General features: G+C 41.8%; 4 protein-coding genes across 11 annotated transcripts in view; 2 read left to right on the top strand and 2 right to left on the bottom strand.

Moving 5' to 3' along the window:
- The window catches only part of LOC118360711 (granule associated Rac and RHOG effector protein 1-like), a 49,493-nt gene extending 47,431 nt beyond the window's left edge, over positions 1–2,062 (top strand). For both annotated transcript variants that reach the window (XM_052484561.1, XM_052484559.1), the window contains one exon: positions 186–2,062. In XM_052484561.1, the coding sequence (XP_052340521.1) occupies positions 186–503 (318 nt within the window). In that variant the 3' untranslated portion in view covers positions 504–2,062. The remainder of the gene's footprint in view (positions 1–185) is intronic.
- A 348-nt stretch (positions 2,063–2,410) lies between these two features.
- On the bottom strand, positions 2,411–3,949 carry ss18l2 (ss18, like 2). Its single transcript, XM_035740079.2, has 4 exons — positions 3,557–3,949; positions 3,283–3,359; positions 2,654–2,734; positions 2,411–2,542 (listed from the first exon to the last, which is right to left on the bottom strand). The coding sequence occupies exons 1-4, from the start codon at positions 3,623–3,625 to the stop codon at positions 2,512–2,514; spliced, it is 258 nt and encodes an 85-aa protein (XP_035595972.1). The 5' UTR covers positions 3,626–3,949; the 3' UTR covers positions 2,411–2,511.
- A 2,428-nt stretch (positions 3,950–6,377) lies between these two features.
- Positions 6,378–13,493, bottom strand: LOC118360701 (protein LSM14 homolog A-like). Of its 2 annotated transcripts, none has more exons than XM_035740025.2 (9): positions 13,183–13,493; positions 12,562–12,725; positions 12,299–12,446; positions 10,867–11,043; positions 10,572–10,646; positions 10,196–10,375; positions 9,834–10,005; positions 9,413–9,692; positions 6,378–9,192 (listed from the first exon to the last, which is right to left on the bottom strand). In XM_035740025.2, the coding sequence occupies exons 1-9, from the start codon at positions 13,301–13,303 to the stop codon at positions 9,169–9,171; spliced, it is 1,341 nt and encodes a 446-aa protein (XP_035595918.1). In that variant the 5' UTR covers positions 13,304–13,493; the 3' UTR covers positions 6,378–9,168. The 2 variants fall into 2 exon arrangements, with proteins under 2 accessions (XP_035595918.1, XP_035595927.1); XM_035740034.2 differs by having other exon boundaries at positions 6,378–9,189.
- A 2,877-nt stretch (positions 13,494–16,370) lies between these two features.
- LOC118382906 (transcription initiation factor TFIID subunit 4) overlaps positions 16,371–24,257 on the top strand; it is a 188,399-nt gene continuing 180,512 nt past the window's right edge. For 2 of the 6 annotated variants that reach the window (XM_052484436.1, XM_052484429.1), the window contains exons 1-2: positions 16,372–17,729; positions 23,683–23,843. In XM_052484436.1, the coding sequence (XP_052340396.1) occupies positions 16,409–17,729; positions 23,683–23,843 (1,482 nt within the window). In that variant the 5' untranslated portion in view covers positions 16,372–16,408. Of the gene's footprint in view, positions 17,730–23,682; positions 23,844–24,257 lie in introns of all 6 variants that reach the window. The other 4 variants (XM_052484438.1, XM_052484428.1, XM_052484442.1 and 1 more) reach the window with 3 other exon arrangements.

Below are 24,257 nucleotides of genomic sequence, written 5' to 3'. Positions count from 1 at the left end.
AAGTGTGTACTTAAGTCTGTGGGCAGTACAGTAATTGGGCCAGAAAATTGAAGCCTCTAACATTCACTGCATCTGTATATATGATTATATTGAATATCTTTAAATGTTAACATTGACCCCCTTATTTATTTTTGCTAAAGATCTTGTATTGATCAACTCCCATTTCCATCCATTCTACTCCACAGGAAAGCAAAACTAAAACTTGGCCGCCGAAGGCCCCATGGCAGCACTCCACTCACACTCAACACAACACCATGCCCAATCCAAGCTCTTCCCTGTACCAGATGAACATAGCTTCCAGCCAATGGAGTGATTCCATGCAGATGTTACAGTCTCCGGTGTGGTCCACTGCCAGTGACTGCCCTCCCTCCACCGGGATCTCCTCTGGCTTCTCTCCGTACACCCAGCAGCATCAGCAACAACAGCACAAACCCATCAGCAAGGGCTTTAAATCCTTCCCCATCAAACATGAGCACAGGCCCTCTTACCTTAACCAGTACTGATACAGACCAAACAAATGAGTCCATTGGCATGGTAGAATAGCTGTAGCTGTATTTCTGAAGCAAGTTCCGCTGTGACCATTAGTAATGTTGCCCTTTTGGAATAAACATTAAATTGAACAGTCTAAGTGTTTTCAGGCAAAATTGCATTGTTCATACTGGCTTAACATTTTATGTATTTTTCCATTTCAAACACCCCCTATTTGAAAAAGACATTCTAAACTGCCATGTAAAAGCTGTAAGCAATGCATGTCATGCTGGCAGCAGTTAGTCTGCCTGATAAAGTTTATACTGTGTTTCCTCAGACGAGCTTGAAACATGCACGGCCATCATCCACTTTTCTTCTCCTTCTGAAAATGTGTAAGGGATAAGATTTTAGGGGGTGGGCTCTAAACGAGGCACTCCAGTTTTCCCCATAATTGTATACGGTCTACATAGCTGTAACTGCCAAATCTCATGTAAGATGACTGATTACAGCTAACATCTACTGTTCCATAGCTTGTAAATTACTGAAGTTGAAATATAAATAATAATTTACTACTTTTTATTAAGAGGCTTTGAGCAGGCTCAGCATAAATATTATAATCATTGCAGAGGTGTAATTGAAAAAAAAAATACTTTTTCAACAACTGACAGAGTAAAAGATATATAGCAGTAACTATGTGCCATGTTGGTATTAATAGCACTTCCATAATATTATTTTCCAACCAAAGTGTTGTTCAGAAGATAAATGGTGCTGAAGAGAAGTCAGTTTATTATATTGATCATTAATAAAGTTACGAGCCCTAGAACATTAGGGAAAGTCTATGATCAAAAAGCGCATTCATTTCCTTTTCTTTCCCCGATTGGCAGTTCACTTCAGAATGACACTAACTCAAACCTAATGTTTGTTCCTTTAAAATACAATATTTTCATGTACAAATATTGACAGTATTAATCTTATTTTTGTATTTTCTTACATGTTCTACAATTACTGTATGTTACGTAACACAATCCCCCCCCCCCCAAGATGTGAAGGGACATTAATTTCTTTAGTTCAACTACACCATATCTAAAGGTTACCAAATATGCCATTATAAACAAACATTGTGTAGGGTATTTTTTTTTGCCCATGTTTTCAGTTTCTATGGCTACGGGCTGTATTTAAAGGCCCAGAATGTTAACTTTTTGATGTTTGCGGATGCCAATGTTGCCTGTATTTATGAAATGACAATGTTTTCTGAAAACTAACATACCATGTTTACAGAGATGTTTGCTGTATAAATATCTTTTTATAGTTCTGTGCTTTGCACAATCAAAATATAGGGTTTGTTGCATTGTCTGTGTTATTTCCCAAACTTTTGCTGCTTTTTTTTTTTACATCTTTAAAGACCTTGGACTGTAACCGTTAGCATTTTTTAGCTGTGTCAAAATGGTTTACTAGTGGCATCTACAAAAAAGTAACCCTGACAGAAGATATGAAGGGGGACTGCTTGGCTTCTTGTTCTCTTGAGCTGGCAACTGAATCTTCCCAAGTGTACCAGCAATGCAACAAAAATGAATAAAAATTACTAGCAATTGAATATTGTGGTATTTTCTATGACTTCATGCATGATCCTTTAATTTGAGGGGTGACAGGCTGCCTAGTAGGCTGTTGTACATCTAGTTCTCTCTGGTGGTGTCTGGTTTTAACTAGCAGGCTTGAAGTCAGAACTTTGCTGTAACATCTTTTACTTTAAGTCCACTGAACTGCAACCCTTGTCAGTAATATAATAGCCATTGTCCAAGGCTACCCCTAGTAGTGTATTTCAAACTTCACAATGCTGGTGGGGACTTCCCCACGAACTGACCTGTTGGGAGTAATGTTCATATCCTGCTCAATATGCCCAAACTCAATTATTAAATGCACCTTGTTACTTTACAGCAGTAGGTCAGGAAAAAAATTGCAAAATTTATTTTCAATAAAATTATGTGAATCAATTCAGAAGAAATTGCCTAATATGTATGATAGCTTTATGTCCATTCTGGGCTGTCAATGTTGGTGCCTCTCCATTGGTGGGGATCTGAAAATTGGAATCTGAGTCAATTTGCAACCCGTCACTGGTTAACATCGACAAACAACGGTCAAGCAATGAATGTAGCTAGTTGCATTTTCATTGAGGGAGACAACATACGTTTGTGGTTGGAGCCAAGTTTGGCTGGCGTCTGCTATGGTTCCCAGGTAAACAATGTTGCGGTGCAAGATCTGTTGATATCTGGTGGAGAAAAGTTGTTTCAAGTATGACAGTTAAAACACAGCAGGGAGGCCAACCCTATTCCAGCCCTACCATAATTATTTACAATTTGAAGTTCCTGATGAGTATTTGTCACAGGTGTACACCTTACCATGAGATGCTTACTTACAAGCCCTTAACCAACAATGCAGTTAAGAGTTACTATTTTTACTTTAAGTAAATATTTAACAGTCAACGTGAGGGGTACAGGTTAGTCGATGTGCATGTTGGTAGGGTTAAAGTAACTATGCATAGATAACAGCAAGTCTGTTAACACATGATTTACAATGCTGGGCCAATTGTATACCGCCCTATGGGACTCCCAATCACGGCCAGATGTGATAAAGCCTGGATTCGAACCAGGGACTGTAGTGACATCTTGCACTGAGATGCAGTGCCTTAGAACGCTGCACCACTCTGAATCGGGTGTGTTCATATAGAGCTGGTTAAAAACCCTGCAAACCCAATAGCTCCAGGAGAAGGGTTGACATCACCAAATAACACATAGATATGGATGAAGTTGAACTTACTGTACACATTCCATTGCGCGTCCTTTTTGCATGTACTCTGTGATGCACCTTACCAGCTGGTCATTTTCGTCCAGTAACTGAACGTTGGAAAATATGAAAAACTTTTAACACAGTTGGAAACTTGTTTACCGAAGCTACCACCTTGTATGATAGAATGTAGGCCAAATAACAAACCAGCTGTACAGCTAGCTAATGAGCTAGACACAGTTGAAAAACATTCTAGCTAAATGCTACACAGATTAACATAACCAAACGGATAGCGAACTTTACTTACTCTTTGGATGGTTTCTTGGTTGATCTGAGCTTTTCCTCTATGTCTTTTCGGTACAAAAGCAACAGACATTTTGAGTTACATTGAATGACAAACGTTAGACAGTGGCTGTGACTACGACTGGGCTAATATTAGCTAGCTAGAGGACATCCACCATCTTTGCTCGTACTGCCTGGGATTTTCGGTCGTCACCTTACCACAGCCACGAAGTCATAAAACCCGCCCATTTGTACAATTTATCTTCTTAACCACTAATTTTAAACCTAACCCGAACCTTCAATTATGACCCAAAAGTCCATTTTTGTTTTTATGATTTTTTACGATATAGCCATCATGACTTTGCGGCTGTGGTAACTAGTGGAAACGGATTTTCGTGTATTTCTTAGTCGAATATGTATGTACCAGTTCAATTTCAATCCATCGTCCCTTTGCCCCTTACCCTGATATAGGAGGATCCTGCTAACCTGTGGATAGGCTGATTGATCAAATCAAATTGTATTCGTCACATGCGCCGAATTCAACAGGTGTCGTCGACCTTACAGTGAAATGCTTACTTACGAGCCCCTAACCAACAATGCAGTTTTAAAAAATACGGATAAGAATAAGTAATAAAAGTAATTAAAGAGCAGCAGTAAAATAACAATAGCGAGACTGTATACAGTGGGTACTGGTACAGAGTCAATGCGCTGGGGCACCGTTGAGTTGAGGTAATATGTACATGTATGTAGAGTTATTAAAGTGACTATGCATAGATGATAACAACCGAGAGTAGCAGCGGCTTAAAGGGGGCTATGTAAATAGTCTGGGTGCCATTTGATTGGGTGTTCAGGAGTCTTATGGCTCGGGGGTTGAAGCTGTTTAGAAGCCTCTTGAACCTAGACTTGGCGCTCCGATACTGCTTGCAGTGCGGAAGCATAGAGAACAGTCTATGACTAGTGAGTGTGGCTGGAGTCTTGGGGCCTTCCTCTGACACCACCTGGTATAGAGGTCCTGGATGGCAGGAAGTTGCCATACTAGACAGTGATGCAACCAGTCGGGATGCTCTCGATGGTGCAGCAGTAGAACCTTTTGAGGATCTGAGGACCCATGCCAAATCTTTTCAGTCTCCTGACGGGGAGTAGGTCATGTCGTGTCCTCTTCACGACTGTCTTGGTGTGCTTGGACCATGTTAGTTTGTTGGGGATGTAGACACCAAGGAACTTGAAGCTCTCGGTCCTCTTTTTCCTGTAGTCCACAATCATCTCCTTAGTCTTGATCACATTGAGGGAGAGGTTGTTGTCCTGGCACCACACGGCCAGGTCTCTGACCTCCCTATAGGCTGTCTTGTTGTGTCATCGGCAAACTTTATGTGTTGGAGTCATGCCTGGCCATGCAGTCATGAGTGAACAAGGAGTACAGGAGGGGCTCCTGTGTTGAGGATCAGCGTAGCGGATGTGTTGTTACCTATCCTTACCACCTGGGGGTGGCCCGTCAGGAAGTCCAGTTGCAGAGGGAGGAGGTGTTTAGTCCAAGGGCTATTAGCTTATTGATGAGCTTTGAGGGCACCATGGTGTTGAACGCTGAGCTGTAGTCAATGAATAGCATTCTCACATAGGTTTATTTTGTTTAGGTGGGAAAAGGCAGTGTGGAGTGCAATAGAGATTGCGTCATCTGTGGATCTGTTGGGGGGGCTCTATGCAAATTGGAGTGGGTCTAGGTTTCCTGGGTTAATGGTGTTGATGTGAGCCATGACGAGCCTTTCGAAGCACTTCATGGCTACAGACGTGAGTGCTACGGGTCGGTAGTCATTTAGGCAGGTTACCTTAGTGTTGTTGGGCTCATAGCTTCCACTATATCGCTTTCATCTATCCAGTTGTTTTGGAAAGGAGTAGGATGAGAAGTAGCTAGGGAGTGAAGTGAAAAAAACAGTCAAGGCCCGTGCTAGTGTAACAGTATAACTTTAGACCGTCCCCTCACCCATACCCGGGCGCGAACCAGGGACTCTCTGCACACATCGACAACAGTCACCCTCGAAGCATCGTTACCCATCGCTCCACAAAAGCCGCGGCCCTTGCAGAGCAAGGGGAACTACTACTTCAAGGTCTCAGAGAAAGTGACATCACCGATTGAAACACTATTTAGCGCGCACCGCTAACTAAGCTAGCCGTTTCACATCCGTTACACTCACCCCCCTTTGGACTTCCTCCTTTTCCGCAGCAACCAGTGATCCGGGTCACGGCACCAATGTAACAGTATAACTTTAGACCGTCCCCTCGCCCATACCCGGGCGCGAACCTGGGACTCTCTGCACACAGACAACAGTCACCCTCGAAGCATCGTTACACATCGCTCCACAAAAGCCACGGCCCTTGCAGAGCAAGGGGAACTACTACTTCAAGGTCTCAGAGAAACTGATGTCACCGATTGAAACGCTATTTAGCGCGCACCGCTAACTAAGCTAGCCGTTTCACATCCGTTACAATAGTGCACATGTCAAAATCTAATGTTTGTAAACAAACTACTGAAACACTCAACCCTATGCTTTCCACAGAAGCATGTCTATAAAAATAACTCAAATAGATTTCCAAACTACATATACATGTTCCCCCTTCTCTAGAAAAGACCATAAACATATTTCAAATAGAAACTGAAGTCAGAGCCCTAAAGAGTAATTATAAAACATGGACATACAAAAATGCTATGAGCATGGAAGGTTTGGTAGAAGGCAATAATTACATTTCTCCTAAAATCTTGAAAGATATGTGAACTGAGTAGTGTAGGACATGCAGTGTCCACAGTTCTTGGAAGGCAACTCTTGACTATCAATATAATAAAAACAAGGAAATGGTTATTGAACAATTGTTTATTGTTTTTATCTGGAGTAAAAACCTGTCTGCATAGGGCGGCCCAATTGAAGTACACCATGCTGTTCAACTGCTTTATTTAGAAACAATTACCTGGCTTTATTATTCCAGAGGTCGGAAGGAGTAACTCATGTAGTCAAAATGCTACAGTAATATGTAGGTAATATGCACTGTTTGAAATCTCAAATTAGCTCTGGACCTGACACTGATGTGGTTATTGCAACTGCCCAGGCTCATGTGTATAATCCTTGTTCGGAGTCACTATTTTGTGTTCTATCACAAGGCAAGGCTGCCATAGCCTCATACAAGCCATCTTGATCTCGCAAGCTCAAAGATCAGGGTGATTCCTACAAGAATAAGGCTGCCATGCATTACTCTGTATTATCAATCTGTACAACAATTCAGTAAAACTGCACATTTATGAACTACAGGATATATTGGCCTAGTTGCCCAACATTTTTTTATGATCTAGATCAGGTTTATTTTGTAGTGTTTTCAAATAGTACATGTTACATATTGTCATCATACTGTAGGTCAATTTAAAGATAAATACATAACCCCCCTTCCTTCACTCCCAAACATACTGACAAAAAGTGAGAATATCTGAAACAATCCAACCCCATTCTCTGCTGTTTTAAACATCCAGTTCACATCCCTGTATCTTATACGTAAAAAGAAAATATCCCTTAAAAAAATCTGAATCTTTTCCAGAGGTGTGATTTTATGGATAATCCTCCAAACTGCTAGCACTGGCAATAGACAGTACTCAATAGACTTCCCCAAGCATGGGGAAAGGGACAAATATAGCAAGCTTAGAGCACCGATGCGGTTTATTACAAATGCTGGAATTTGATCACTAGGAATTCTTCCAGAAGCTTAGTAGATTGGTTTTAAGGCCTGGAGTAACTACACTACTTTTCTTGTATCGAACTTCTTCCAACAAGTGAATTTCATTTGTTTCCTTCAACCTCATGTAAACTTAGTGGTTGGACTTAAACAAAATAAATCGATAACCAACCCTAGCTGTGCAGAATATTATTGCTGAATATGAAGATTTTTCCTGCGTTATACAGCCCTTACTCTCCAACATATTTTTGTCACTTCAACAAATAGATGGCCAGTTCTCAATTTCTTTTTTCAGAACAAGCTTGCATGAGAATCACTTCTGTGCAAGGCTACTACGCAGTCCATACAGCTGGTGAATGAGACAATTTTTCACTGAAGTTGCATTAGGGGGACTGAAAAACAAAAAGACAGCATCTTTCGGTTTAGAGTTGAACAAACCAGATTGTTGTTTTAGATGCAACACAATACAAGGGCAAGCATGCCAATAGACCATCAAGTAAAGAAAGAGTCTGCTAGAAAAATGTTAACATACATCAGTAACACTTGAACTGCAAATTGTTTTGCAACAGAATAAGTAGCCCAATGCTCCCAGTCCATACTGCGGACAAGACCAATCTGCTTACACAGCAGTCTACGTCAGAACCAGCCATCCTCTCTTGCAGGGCAAACATTTAGAGGTCAACAATGACTTAACTCCATAGACACTTGTTAAGCAGCTAGTTAAAACATGGCAGCTAATTCAATTCAAGCACTGGGGAGATAGAGAAGGCTAGATAGACATTTCTAATGACTGATGCTCCAAGTTCAGTCATGATTGCTGCAGAAAAGCCTCCCTTGACTACAGTAAAGAGCAAGTCACCAACACTACATTTAACAAAAATATGCCAGAGCAAATATGTGCGTCGCACACCATCACTGAATCACAGACTGCAGTCCTTTCCAACACCTGTAGTTGGCTACCAGCATTAGTGGATGTTGGGATACACTGAGCCTTATTAGAGGGGGTAGAGAAAACTTCCCAACAGCTCTGAATCAATTCATTTCATATGCATTTCTAAAACCAGAAGTTAAGTGGCAACCACACAATATCTTTGGGGCAGAAATAACAGCGTGATGCAGTAGAAAATACATTCCTTCAATATGATTATAAAACAAATGATCCAGATTACTGAAAATGCGCCATAATACAAAGTGTTTTCAGGATGTCCGACCTACTCCAATCTTGTATAAATAGCTTATGTTAAAGGTGTGAACTGACTACCTTAATTTGAAGGCAGGATCTCTACAAAAACGTGAGCCTTTGATGTACCCCAAGAACATTTACATTTTAGTCTTTTAGCAGGAACACCACAAGAGTTTCTCTGACTAAGAAACTTGGCAAAGTACAGCAGAATGTCAAAACACGGGATAAATGGCTACTGAGATAAGACTAGGAGAATATAAAAAACAAAAACTGTGACCCGGCAGGCTATGTAGCATTTTAGTGCTCCTAAGTTACATTGCAGGATATATCCAAAAAATAAAGCTATTTTCAGGGATCAAAGTACTCACAGTATCAGCGTTCTTCTGCATACATCTTTACACAACAGAACATTATCAAATACAATTTTAGTAAGAAACTCAAATAGATGCAAAAATACTGAATAATTCCACTGCAGTACAGTATTTACACAAGTTCTTGTCCCTCTGATTACTGGATAATATCAAACCACACTCAAATTTTCAAAAGCACATATTCCTTTGTTGTATTTTTCAGAGAAAAAAAAAAGAAGAAATTTGTAAAGAAGCTGCATTCACACCCGTTGAAATCAAGCAGTCAACCCCAGTGCTGGTGGCAAATTTACAGAGTATGTCTTCATTATTTTGGACAAATATTTCTGGACCATGAAGGGCTACAATTCTTGGTGGATCTGTCTTTCTGGTGCACTACGCGGCCACTTTGTTATCCTTCTGGAATAAAGCAAAACATGTTTAGACTTGTGAACACACAACGAGCCTTTAATATGGAGACAAAGACTTGCATCATATGGAACTTCACTTGCATCATAAGTGCGATGTTAGGTTGACTTGTCCTTTGTTGTGTGTGCACATGTACATTTAACTTTTGAATAATAAAAATTGGCAACAATTTTAAATGTGGTGTAAACCCAAATGGTAAGGAATGATTTACCCTGTATTCATATTCAACAAACTCCCGGCCACCTCTGCTGCTTCCTCTGAATCCTCCCCTGAAGCCGGGTGGGGCCCCACGGGGGGGTCCAAAGGAACCTCTGCTCATGGCACGCCCTCTGCCCCCACGGAAGCCCATGCCGCCACGACTTCCTCTGAAGCCTCCCCGGCCTCGGTTGTGCCTCAGTGGGATGCCAAAGGTCTCCGAATTCATCCTCCTCTCCTCAGCCCATGTCTGCCTCCTTGGGAATCCTGAACCTCCAGATCGCTCAGCTGCTTTCCTGTAAATACAAAATGAGACCTTTAATGCCAAAGACGAACCTACCGACATGCTTTGGATTTCCATTAGTATGAGACTATCAATACCACAAAGCACATAAATAAAAATACAAAAATTGGTCAAGAGAGCAAAGGGGACATGCCTTGTATCATCAGAAGAAATGTTGTCAAAGAAGGACTTAGTTTTGTCGTAGTAAACGCTGGCCACCACAGGTTCCTCTTCCTCAGCATTGCCTTCACTGTTCTGTGTCTCCACTCCAGAATCTGCCTTCTCATCTCCATTAAGAGCCTTCTCTGCTTTATCAGGCCTGTCATCTATGTTAGACAATTAAAAGGGGGTAAACAATTTTCTTCATAAAGCTGGATTAAGCTAAGAGGATACAAAGAGTACACAAAATATCAACAAGTTCCAAAACAGTGGCAGCCTGGGATTTCAGGTAGGAACCCAGGCTAGGCCATGACATAACTGCTGCATGGAACATGCTATAATAATTACAAATAGTACCTTTCAGTTTGAGTTTGTTCTGAAACTCTTTTTCAATCTCCTCCTTGTTGAACTGAGCGTTGGCAGTCTCAAAGTCAAAGTCCTGATCAAATTTCATGGGACCGTCTCTGTGTGGGTTGAAGCGGCCTCTTCCACGGTGACCACCTCCACGACCACGGCGCTGAGGGGGAGGACCACCGGCTGGGAAGACAGGACAGCAGAGTCCGACAATAACAAAGCAGCGTTTAGATGATAAATTATTTGAATCCATGTAGATCTTATCTTGACAGAAAGACATGGACACATTAATACCAGTAAGGCAGTATACAACAGAAGCTAGGGCGAGAGTTTTAACAGGTTAACAAGTACACTGGTAGTTTAATGAAAACCAACTCACCACATTGACGGTTATTCCGGTTGTCGCCACCACCTTGCTCAGACTCTGGTCTGGGTATTTTCTGAACCTCAGGGCCTAAACAGTACAAAATAAAGGACGAAACTCACAATTATTTGGGCATATCAGTCAAGTACAACATTATTCTAAACTATAAAGCCATATGGCCAGGTGCTTCACTTAGAGCTAGGTGATCAAGCAATTGTTCTAAACAGGCAATATTGACTAGTCTGTGTGACAGCAGTGTATTGTAGACATTCAGGCCAAGCCTGGCTACAGCCTCCCCCTCCAGCCTCACCCCTCTGTTCCAGGATGTCTGGGGGCTTCTGGTTGCCTGGGGTAGTGATGGGCCTGGCTGGTGGGCCAGCTGAGCTCCTTTGTCCCACTGGTGCAGGGGCAGTGGTGGGAGAAGTCTGCACTGCCTGCTCCAGGGAAGGGCTCTTCCTCAGAGGGTCCAGCTGGGGACTGGTGCGACCTAGAGGACAAGGCAGGGGTTAGCCCAAGATGTACTCTTAAGGAGCCTACCATTACTCCGATAAGGTCCACGGACCGTATATGATATATTCAAAGGAAGACTGGCTCCAGCAGCCAACATATACATACACACAAACCACTTTTATTTTTTATTTGAGTCCTTTTTACTCCCTAATTATTCGATCTTGGCATCATTGCTGCAGCTCCCAAACAGGCTCGGGAGAGGCGAAGGTGGAGACATGCCTCCTCCAAAACCTGACCCACTTAACCACGCTCGCCAGCTTAACACAGTTCAACTGGCATATGGAGTCAGCCCGCAGGCACCTGACCAGCCACAAGGAGTCGCTAGAGCGCAATGAACCAAGTAAAGCCCCACCGGCCAAACCCCCCCCCTTAACCTGACGACGCTGGGCCAATTGTGCGCCATCCTATGGGACACCTGACCACGGCCGGTTGTGGCACAGTCCGGGATATGAAGCCGGGACTGTAGTAACGCATCTAGCACTACTGCATGCAATGCAGTGCTTTAGACTGCTTGCGCCACTCGGGAGCCCCAAATACTCAATTTAAACTGCGATACAGTTCTAGAAACATAAAGCACTTCACCTTCAAAAAAAAAAATCAACTGCAAAATACACACTTGCTGTTTTAACCAACTATCACAGTTGAAGCCAACAGTATTTTTCAGTGACACATTTCTGGCAGCCTTCTTCAGTTACACACAGGTGTTTGGAGCATGCTAGATAGCCCATTTGCACAGGTGGTTCCTGTCTTCCGTAAACACGCGCTGTAACATGGAGATATGGCCGTATGGGAGCACTAACCCTATAAATGTAACCTTTTCTTTAATAATTTCTCTCTGATATGAAAGATAAGACCATTATGCTTCCAAAACTGTACAGCAAGTGATGCGTGCTAATGTTCAGACAGGGTGTTGGGTTTCTTAACAAAAACTCCCCCATACAGAAGACACCATCATCCAATTACTTGTGTACTGTAATGGAACTGAGTGATCAAAGGCTAGGCAGGGATGTGATTATAATAATGCAAGAAGTGCAGTGCCCCACTGATGTTAACTGCAAGCAACATACCACATAAAATTGTATGATATTGAGGCAAATATGCTAAAGAAAAAAAGTACTAGTTCCAACAGCATTGCATTACACACTGACAATACAAGAGCTTTCAAGATCATTCTTCATTTCAGACATCTCAGAGATGATAGAATGGCAAAGCAACAAGATGAATGTACCAACCTCCACCAACAACTCCAAACTGCTGGGACACCAGGGGGCTCGGGTTAAACTGGCTGTAAGAGGGGACAGGAGCCCTGCTGCTAAAGGGTGCATATGAGCCCACAGACTGGAATGATGGGGGTGGAGCATTGGTGGATCCAATAGAGGACTGGGGAAGTAAAACAAAATGTTGAACAACCACATTCAGAACTATTATTAAATACATAAAAAAGCAAATACATTCACAAATGAATCATCATTGACTAGAGCAATGTCCTGCTTACTTGAACAATGGCAGGGTCCTGAGGCAGGGAGCTGGTGGCTTTCGGTGGCTCGCAAACAGTCAGGTCCTTGATATCACTCCCTCTGAAGATGATGTACTCGAAGACTTCATCTCGTGGTGGAATTGGCCTGTCAGTAGGGCGGTCCTCAGTGCCAAAGGAGCGGACTGTTTGTATAAACAAATAACAGACAGAGACAGATTACAACAGTGTCACTATCATTGATTGTCTGCCAGATAATACTAGACTACAATGAATAGCGGATTAACAAAATTAAACGCCGTGCAGGATCTGATTTCCCATCACCACATTAACCGCTAACTAATCATGCAAGTTGGCTGAAACGATAACCCGGTCAACTAATTTATGCAACAACAAAGCATGAATGAAACAGGCCAGGGCGTTTGCAGTGAAACGGGCTAGCTAAATTAGCTATGCTAACTTAATAATGCTTGTGGCAGGCTAGTTTAAGCATTCGATAAAGCTAACTACTAGCTATGCTAACTAGCATTGTGAACAATTTGACAGTGACAGACTAAATGCCTGCACTGCGTTACTAGTAAAAAAGTGAGGTGTTTTTAATTTATCGACTTATTTTTTTGCAAGGTATACGTTTTAACTTACCTTTGGCGAGAGCAACAGTCGAATTTTCGGTGTCAATTGTGTATAAAATTCCTTCATAACGAATCTCGGCCTTCGAGATTAGGCTAATTTTACTCCCGATGTAGGGCGTCCCTCCACTCATACCGTCTTCCTTTTTCTTTGAGTGTGGAAAACAAATATATATTACAAAAGTATATGGCAAGTAACTCGCTATTTTATTTAGTCCTGTTTGTACACTTCTAACAAAGAATATTGCCCGTTCGTTCTTCCACCAATTTGCTAGCACCACGACATGGCCGTTTTCATATGATGCCTTGCCTCACCGCATAGAATGGTGGGAAATCCTCTCTGTAAACCGTAAATATCGCGAGTTTTCACGGGATCATGCTACCTTTCAAAGATTACTGGTCTAAGGTTAGTTTTGTGTTTCTCGCCCTACTGGATACTTTCTGGGATTGGGAGAGAGAAACTGATCCTAGATCTGAGACTGACAACTAGAGTTTATGTACATTTTTCATTGCTGCCACTGGATATCTTATCGCCCAACTCTCTCGCCCATCCCTTATGCACAAAAATGCATAAAAATACAACGTTTGTTTAATTAAGCAATTTCCACAATGTATCATTTATTTTACTGTAATCTGCAATAAAGACTAGGGTGCAGTTGCAATCTTCTTCATCTAACAAAATGTCCTTCCAGCGGTTCCAGACACAGCTAGCCGCAGCAACAAACCTTGACTGGTGGGGACATGTTGATGGAAGAGATCATTGACACATTAAATTATTTGGTCTACTAAATATTTCCAGTTGTGTCTGTGGCAAGTGTCAAAATAAAATCTCTTTGACAACAAATACAATATGTCCCAGGGACCATATGCTACTCTATATTTGATGTGAAGTCCATGGAGAATAAGAGCATCTCCTCCCTCACTGCACTGAGGCTAGGAAACACTGTCGCCACCGATAAATCCAGGATAATTAAGAATTTCAATAAGCATTTTTCGACGGCTGGCCATGCTTTCCACCTGGCTAACCCTACCACGGTCAACAGCCCTGCACCCCCCATACTTGCCCAAGCCTCCCCATTTCTCCTTCACCCAAATCCAGATAGCTGATGTTCTGAAAGAGTTGCAAAATCTGGACCCCTACAAATCAGCTGGGCTAGACAATCTGGAATCTCTCTTTCTAAAAGTATCTGCCGAAATTGTTGCAGCCCCTATTACTAGCCTGTTCAACCTCTCTTTCGTATCGTCTGAGATCCCCAAAGTTTGAAAAGCTGCCGCGGTCATCCCGCTCTTCAAAGTGGGAGACACTCTAGACCCAAACTGCTACAGACCTACCCTGCCTTTCTAAGGTCTTCGAAAGCCAAGTTAACAAACATATCACCAACCATTTTGAATTCCACGTACCTTCTCCGCTATGCAATCTGGTTGCCGAGGTGCACCTCAGCCACGCTCAAGGTCCTAAACGATATCATAACTGCCATCGATAAAAGACAATACTGTGCAGCCATATTCATCGACCTGGCCAAGGCTTTCGACTCTGTCAATCACCACATTCTTATCGGCAGACTCAACAGCCTTGGTTTCTTAAATGACTGCCTTGCCTGGTTCACCAACTACTTCTCAGACAGAGTTCAGTATGTCAAATCGGAGGGCCTATTGTCCGGACCTCTGGCAGTCTCTATGGGTGTGCCACAGGGTTCAATTCTCGGGCCAACTATTTTCTCTGTATACATCAATGATGTCGTGCTTGCTGCTGGTGATTCTCTGAACCACCTCTACGAAGACGACACCATTCTGTATACATCTGGCCCTTCTTTGGACACTGTGTTAGCTTACCTCCAGACAAGCTTCAATGCCATACAACTCTCCTTTCGTGGCCTCCAACTGCTCTTAAATGCAAGTAAAACTAAATACATGCTTTTCAACCGATAGCTGCCCGCACCTGCTTGCCCGTCCAGCATCACTACTCTGGACGGTTCTGGCTTAGAATATGTGGACAACTACAAATACGTAGTTGTCTAGTTAGACTGTAAATTCTCCTGCCAGACTCACATTAAGCATCTCCAATCCAAAATTAAATCTAGAATCGGCTTCCTATTTTGCAACAAAGCATACTTCACTCATGCTGCCAAACATACCCTTGTAAAACTGACTATCCTACCGATCCTTGACTTCGGGTGATGTCATTTACAAAATAGGTTCTAATACTCTACTCAGCTAACTGGATGCAGTCTATCACAGTGCAAACCGTTTTGTCACCAAAGCCCCTTATACCATCCACCACTGCAATCTGTATGCTCTAGTCGGCTGGCCCTCGCTACATATTGGTCGCCAGACCCACTGGCTCCAGGTCATCTATAAGTATATGCTAGGTAAAGCTCTGCCTTATCTCAGCTCACTGGTCACGATAACAACACCCACCCGTAGAACGCGTTCCAGCAGGTATAACTCACTGGTCACGCCCAAAGCCAATTCCTTTGGTCGTCTTTCCTTCCAGTTCTTTGCTGCCAATGACTGGAACGAATCACTGAAGCTGGAGACTAATTTCTCCCCCACTAACTTTAAGCATCAGCTATCAGAACAGCTCACAGATCATTGCACCTGTACATAGCCTATCCAACTATCTCATCCCCATATTATTATAATGTTTTGCTCCTTTGCACCCCAGTATCTCGACTTGCACATTCATCTTCGGTACACCTGTTACTCCAGTGTTAATTGCTAAATTGTAATTACTTTGCCACTATGGCCTATTTATTGCATTACCTCCCTAATCGTACCTCATTTGCACACACTATTGTGTAATTGACTGTACACTTGTTTATTCCATGTGTAACTCTGTGTTGTTGTTTGTGTTGCACTGCTTTGCTTTATCTTGGCCAGGTCGCAGTTGTAAATGAGAACTTGTTTCTCAACTGGCCTACCTGTTTAAATAAAGGTGAAATTTAAAAAAATAAAAATAAAAAAAGACCCCCAGACTAAAGCCTATTTTCATTGCCATAATAAAATGTGAGGTTTCTGAGTTTGTGAGAACTCCCACTTTATTACGTCCTGAAATGTAACGTGCTAAACAAATTCCTTACTACACTATTTTGTTTTGTAATACATTTATTAATCAATGAAATGTGAAAAAAAAACATCAATATTGGTGCTTTGACGTCAGATTAATTCCCACAATGCCTTGTAACACGCATGCGCATTTCATTCATTTACAATTTTTAGACAGCGATCTATGATCAAAGATGGCGGGCACCTCCGACCCACTGGAAGATATGCTATTTTCCGAGGTGGATGAAAAAGCTGTGAGCGATTTAGTGGGCTCTTTGGAGTCACAACTTGTTGGACAAAGCAACCCTGCAAATACTCAGTCGGAAAACAGAGGTGCTGGGACTACAGTCACTGCAAACCATCACTTAGGGAAAACGCTACCAGCCCAAGTGGGTAACGTTACTACACTAGTACAGCAGCAACAACAAGAAGGACAACATAAAGCTGGGATGCACCAGGAGATGAACTCTAACGAAATTAGCTCAGAGAAAACTGTTACATCTTCTTCGCTGAGTTCTATTCCGTCCTTTGAGGAAGCTTCCACCACTTCAGGGACTGGAGTAAACGCTACCAAGAGCGGTTTGCAATCACATGGAACATCATCTATCACAACACTACCTGCATCTGGTGGTGTAACAACTTCTCCGCTTGTCAACAGCAGTAGTATCATCATCATCAGCAGCACCACCACCCGAGGTTCCGCTCTGGCTTCAGGTCAGACCTCAACAGACAGTGCCGATCATCCAAGAAAACGCATAACTGCATCGTTACGGAGTGCATCGGCGGGAATACAGAGTTTGAACGGTACCGGAGGAGCGGTAACGTCAAGGAATAACCCCCCTGCCGCGGGAACTGATGCTTTGATTAATAACATTAGCACTGTGTCTAGCAGTGCAAGTGCAGCAAACTCAAGTCGGACCGTTGACGTTACATCTTGTGTAAATACGACGAATTTCACTTTATCTAGCTCCAGCATTTCCTCAACTCAATCAGCGATTCCCCTGGATAAGGGGACTCCTACTATTGCTTTGCAAAGACTACCAAGTCACATTGTAGCGAGCATCGCGCAGAATGGAAATGGCACTACCGTCTCGGCCTTGGTTAAACAAGGCGCGATAGGACCGATCACTTCTGCAGCAGCTTCGCAAGTGAACCACAAAAAAGAGGGTTCTGAAGCGAAGTCGGACGCTCCCGTGCAGTCCAAAATAGCCATGTCCAGTCCGTTAGGTGTTGTCAATTCCGTAATAAACTCTGTTTCCTCTCCCTCTGCTGTTTTCAACCTAGCAGCGACTTCTACTGCAAGTCTTGTCATGGCAAAGCCTGCTGTCAATGTTGTTGGACAAACAACAACGGTTGGAGTGGTAAGGTCTCCGTCTGTGGCCACAGCTACACAGCCCCTTCTTCAACCAGGAGTCCAAGCAGCTCAAAGAATTGTTGCCCCCCAGCTGATTGTCAGACCCCCCCAACAACCACAGACGACCATTCAACTGCCACCTGGGTTTACCATCCCACCGGGTAAGGTGTTAGGAGGATGAATTTCTCTTCAAATCAGAGAGAGAGGGGAAATCTGCTCAGATCAAAACAATGAAACTGGGCAGGTCTTTTTGAGAGCCCTGTGCTTTGTCATTACTGTCATGTACTTTAATGTAAAACATTACCTGGACACGTGATGTGTTCCATCATCATTTCCCTGTTCACTTCCTCAAGATTCCCAAAGACACAGCAGCTTCTGAATGTGCTTTGGGCAAAGTAGCATTCATTTGATAAAACACCTGTCAATACAGATTTAAATCTGTATATTCTGTACAGATTAAAGGAGTAGTTTTTTTACAACCAAATCTCTATTTTTGATCTAAATGTCATGTTATAGAAGGGTCCGGACACCTTTTGTGTGATTTCACATGTTTTTTAGAAACTTGCCCCAAACAGCAAATCCTCTTCTCATCCTCGTTGTGTAGTATAGGTGCCCTGAAAAAACACGAACAAAGGCTCCAAAAACAGATGCGTCCTTTTTTTTGTCAGTATAGTGATGCAGGTCTTTAGTTGTTTTACATATGAAATTGTGCCATTCTGAACTTTATCCACAACATTTATATAGACATTTTTTTGTGACAAGCAATACCTCTCCTTCCATTTTACAGGTAACTGTCAAAATAAAGGAAACACTTGAGTAAATTATGGATACAAAGCATACAGAAAGCATGGGGTGCTTACACACAGGAAGTTTCAGGCCCTTGTAGAATCTATGGCAAGGCACATTGAAGCTGTTTTTGCAGCTTGTGGTGTTCCAACGTGCTATTAAAATGCTTTATGTTGGTGTTTTCTTTATTTTGGCAGTTACCTGTAGCAGCATGGAGAATGGAACACCTGGATAGGGGAAACAGCTCGAGTCACGCAAAAGGGAATATAATATTTCGTATAAAGTTCGGAATGACACAATTTAATGTGTAGAACATCTAAAGAGCTGCATCACTATACTGAGAGCTTTGCTTTTTCTAAAAATATGTATTTGGCTGTTTCTGGAGCCTTTGTTAATGTTTTTTGGGGGGGACAACACGGATGAGGAAGTTATTTGCTGTTTGGGGTAAGTTTCTCAAACACGTGAAATCATAAAAAAGTTGTCTGGAACCTAATAACCTATCATTTACATAAAAATAAAAAAAGAGATTTGGTTGTTAAAAAAAAACAACTTCTCCTTTACATCTGTATTGATTTTAAGTTAATTCTGTATAATGTTGAAGACATATCTGAGATTGAATAAAGTTATTACATGATTCATGACACCCATTATCAACACAACACAAAGATCACAACCAAGACTGCATGTGAGCAAAATGTTCACTGCTCAGTTGGTGTGGTGACAAAAATGCCTACTGGTATACTGTATATAATATGCAGTATATTTCAATAGCATTGATAATATGACAGAACACAGTACACAATGGCATGCATCATTCCGGTTCTAAGAAAGTTCCACATCTGCTTGATATCACCCAATCAAATGACTTTTCTCACATCACAAGCATGTACATATTTTGCCAATGGGCAAGTTTAATGAAGTGGCAGGACATAAAAAACACATGAGACATGATCTTCTCAGTTGGTATTCATCTCTCAAAGTTGTTACCATGAGCTGCACGAGGCACGGGAAAGAGCCACTCAAGTTCCATAAGGAACAATATCACTGTGTTGGCCCAGCAGACAGATAGGCCTACTCATGCATTTTGTATGTGATCATGTTTTCATGTGGCTCAAAAACTTTGACTCAGTAGAGAATATGAATTAGAATTGAGACTTAAAAAAAAATATCGACACCTAACCCTGATCAAAGGCATTTTGCTGATATTGTTTATTACGATAAGTAGCCTATACGAGAGAAATATGAAGTTTGAAATGAAATAACATTGCTAATATGGGTGATTGTTAATGGGATAATTGATGGCTATAACCATCAAACTAGTAGTAGTTTAAAGGATAATTAAATTATTGTTATTGCATTAATTCAGGCAATTTATCGCAATATGGATTTTTGTCCATATCGCCCAGTTCTAGTGGAGATTAGACTTGCCACTGTCCTATATTACTCTCAAAGTTACACATTTAAAATAAACAAATAGCAGGATATGCATACCTCTGTTATGATATATTCTGATTTGCAGAATCATTCAAATCTCAGTTAAATGGAGAAGAGAAGTTTCATGGAGTGCAGGGAATTCCTGACCCAGAACACATCAATGTCTGGCAATTCATGAGTTTATGAGCATTTCTCAACCGCTAGACCATATTGCATCTCATCTCACCAATACATGCCTGAAGACAATCCACTGTGAGTGCTGCATATGTGCTCAGCGTGGCGCATGATTAGGTCTCCTATGTGTTTGCAAGCGCTAAATGAACAGTCTGAATGAATCCATGCTGTGTGCGTTTAAAAACAATGAGACAGTCATGCTCTGATGATTTGAGGCTCACTTTTATGACTGAGATTGAGGTTGTGTCTAAAGGACTTAGTGTTCTGATTGTCTGCTTTCAGAGGATTCAATTGAGGTTACTTGTTTATGAGTTGAAGGTGGCAAGTTGGCCTGTTTTTCTAACTGGGGTTTGAATGAGTAAGCACCTGTCTATGAGGCTGTTCAGGCAGGCTCAGAACAGTGAAGGGGACAGATCACATGCAAAGTGCTGTTTAAGAGACTATTTGGTTATGTTATTCAACCCTTATTTTCCCAGGTAAGTTGACTGAGAACTCATTCTCATTTACGGCAACAACCTGTGGAATAGTTACAGAGGAGAGGGATGATTAGGTGGCCATGATGGTATGAGGGCCAGATTGGGAATTTAGCCAGGACACTGGGGTTAACACCCCTACTATTATGATAAGAGCCATGGGATCTTTACTGACCACTGATGTGGCGTTTACACAGGCAGCCTAATTCAGATATTTTTGTATGCTGACTAATCAGATTAGCTCTGAAAAATATCTGAAATTGTAAATTGTATTTGTCACATGCTTCGTAAACAACAGGTGTAGCCTAACAGTGAAATGCTTACTGGTCTTTTCCAACAACAAAGTTGAAGATAAAAATACAAATACTGACACGAGGAATGAATACACAGTGAATATAATGTTTAAATTAAGATTAAACATAACATTGCTACTATATACAGGGAGTACCAATACCGAGTCGGTGTGAAGGGGTACGAGGTAGTTGAGGTGACTATTCAATGCCTTCAGAAACTATTCACACCCCTTGACGTATTCCACATTTTGTTGCGTTACAGCCTGAATTCAAATTGGATTTTAAAAAAATGTCTCACCCATCTACACACAATACCCCATAATGACAACGTGAATATATGTTTTTAGAAATTTTAGCAAATGTATTGAAAATGAAATGCAGAAATATCTAATTGAAATACTTTGTAGAAGCACCTTTGGTAGAGATTACAGCTGTGAGACTTTCTGGGTGTGTCTCTGTAATAGCTTTCCACACCTGCATTGTGCAACATTTGCACATTATTATTTTAGAAATTCTTCAAGCTCTGTCAAATTGGCTGTTGATCATTGCTAGACAACCATTTTCAGGCCTTTACCATAGACTTTCAAATAGATAAGTCAAAACTGTCACTCGGGAACATTCACTGTCTTCTTGGTAAATAACTTCAGTGTAAATTTGGCATTGTGAATTAACCTTGCAGTGTCTGATGGAAAACAGACTAAACCAGGTTTTCCTCTAGGATTTTCCTTGTGCTTATCTCCTTTTTGTTTATTTTTTCGTCCTGAAAAAAGCCATTCAACTTTTACTGTTTTAAGTCTGCTTTGGGCTCATGGTGAAATCCCTGAGCAGTTTCCTTCCTCTCCATTAACTCAGTTAGGAAGGACACCTGTATCTTTGTGACTGGGTGTATTGATACATCATCCAAAGTGTAGTTAGTAACTTCACCATGCTCAAAGGGATATTCAATGTCTGCTTTTAAAAAATCTTTACACATCTACCAATAGGTGCCCTTCTTTGCGAGGCATTGGAAAACCTCCCAGGTCTTTGTTGTTGAATCTGTGTTTTGAAATGCACTTCTCGACTGAGGGACCTTACAGATAATTGTATGTATGGGGTACAGAGATGAGGTAGTCATAAAAAATCATGTTGAACACTATTAATGAACACAGAGTGAGTCCATGCAACTTATTATGTGACTTCTTAAGCACATTTTTACTCCAGAATTTATTTAGGCTAACCAGTAACAAATGGGTTGAATACTTATTGACTCAAGACATTTCAGATTTAAATGTTTTATTAATTTGTAAACATTTAGAAAAACATCATTCCACTTTGACATTATAGGTTATTGTGTGTAGGCCAGTAACAAAACATCTAAATTGAATCTACTGTATTTTAAATTCAGTAATTATGTAGTGTATGTGTGTGTTGGGGTGTAGGTACAGTATGTATGAGTGTGTGGGTAGAGTCCAGTGTGTGTGCGTAGAGTGCAAGAGAGCTAGTGCTAAAAGGGTCAATGCAGATAGTCTGAGTATCCATTTGATTAGCTATTTAGCAGACTTATGGTTTGGGAATAGAAGCTGTTCAGGGTCCTGTTGTTTCCAGACTTGGTGCATTGGTACTGCTTGCTGTGTGGTACTATAGCAGAGAGAACAGTCAATGGCTTGGGTGGCTGGAATCTTTGAAACATTTTTGGGCCTTCCTCTGACAACGCCTGTAATAGAGGTCCTGGATGACAGCTCACCCCCAGTGATGTACAGGCCCTTACGCACCACCCTCTGTAGCGCCTTGCAGTTGGGTGCCTTTCAGTTGCCTTACCAAGTGGTGATGCAGCCAGACAAGATGCTATCAATGGTGTATCTGTATAACTTTTTGAGGATCTGGACACGTTCATTTTTCAGAGCAAGGTTTCCCAAAGTCGTCGTTGTCGCCGACATCAGATCCTTTCACATCAAGTTCCTCTAAGGCAAGGTTTCCCAAACTCGGTCCTGGGGCCCCACGGGTGCACATTTTGGTTTTTGCCCTAGCACTACACAGCTGATTCAAATGATCAAAGCTTGATGATGAGTTGGTTATTTGAATCAACCTTGCCTTAGAGGAACTTGATGTGAAAGGATCTGATGTGATTGGTCAAAATACCAATTAGTGGAAAGCATTTCAGAATGGAGCTCCCTGTGTAAACGCAGCCAGGGAGTCAGGACATCTGTTTAACGTCCCATCCAAAATTCTGAACCCACTTCAGGGTCATGTCCCAAATCACTGCCCTAGGGCATTTTTTAGACCAGAGGAAAGAGTGCCTCCTATCAGCCCTCCAACATTATCCCATCCAGGGACTGACTAGGCCCAACCCTGCTTAGCTTCAGAGGCAAACCAGCTGGGAGATGCAGGGTGTTATGCTGTTGTTATGTTATGCTGTTGTTTCAGTTATTCCTCTTCAGAGATCTATACATATTGTAAGTCACATAGGGTCTACTTGTGTCTGGACATTACTGGTATAGCATACCCATTAGCTTACCCAAAATGTTCAGTGATTAAAGTAGATTTTATGTATTAGTGAGAAAATGTGTAGTATAATATAGTTACATTTTCTCTGAGTCTCTGAGTTAATCTAGAGGAGGCTTATGGAAATCTGTTTGAGGCATTTATGTTGAGTAACAGATACACTCTGTAATAAAAGCTCTATCATTTCTCATTCTATTTGATGCTGATGTAAATGGAATGTACTGCTCTCATGGGCAGATTGAACATGGCATTAGGAAATCAGAATGAACATCAGAATTGACACTACTGTTTCATAAATCCAACGTGATCTCCTTGTCACTGGTCTCCTTGTCACTGGTCTCCTTGTCACTTTCTAGGGTCACTATGTGACTGAATTGGGTGCATTTCATTGACAGCCAGCCCAGGTGCCTTTTAGGTCAGTATATTGACTTTGACTGAGTATATTGTGTGTGATTGCTCTGTCTGCACTCTAGGAATGGTGTTGGTGCGCACTGAGATGGGTCAGCTGGTGATGGTCCCACAGCAGGCCCTTGCCCAGGCACATGCCCAAGCTCAGACCCAGGCCCAGAACAACATCTCCCCCCGAACTGCCACCCCCACTGCAGGGGCCACCTTCAGAGCAACTACCCTACAGGTAAGAGTTACTACCCCACTGTCACTACCACAGTGTAACATGCCCTTAGTTGTTCAGTGAATCAGTTACACAGAGGGATATATGAATTAAAAAATATGGATTTAGTTAATACCATTGAAAAATACAGTTGCTGAATATATATATCCTCTGGCTTTTGGGAAACCCATCATTTGATATGCCTTATGATGGAAAGGCCTGCATTGCATTGGATGTAGAAGTGGTCATCTATTTCATAGAAGACTAATCTACACACTGGACTGCTCTAGGTAGCTAGGTTTTACCATTAGGTATAGTTGTAAAGAATTTGACTGTCAAATGTATGCAGACACATTCCCTGAGGATATCAAAAGAGATGAAGTGGTTATAGCCTGCCACCTAGCTGTCTCTCTGTAGTCTCAATTTACATTACTGAAG

Source organism: Oncorhynchus keta, chromosome 2 (genome assembly GCF_023373465.1).
Source record: "Oncorhynchus keta strain PuntledgeMale-10-30-2019 chromosome 2, Oket_V2, whole genome shotgun sequence".
Classification (NCBI taxonomy): domain Eukaryota; kingdom Metazoa; phylum Chordata; class Actinopteri; order Salmoniformes; family Salmonidae; genus Oncorhynchus; species Oncorhynchus keta.
The sequence above is the reverse complement of the archived record's forward strand: the minus strand, read 5'-3'. Positions and strand labels throughout refer to the sequence as shown.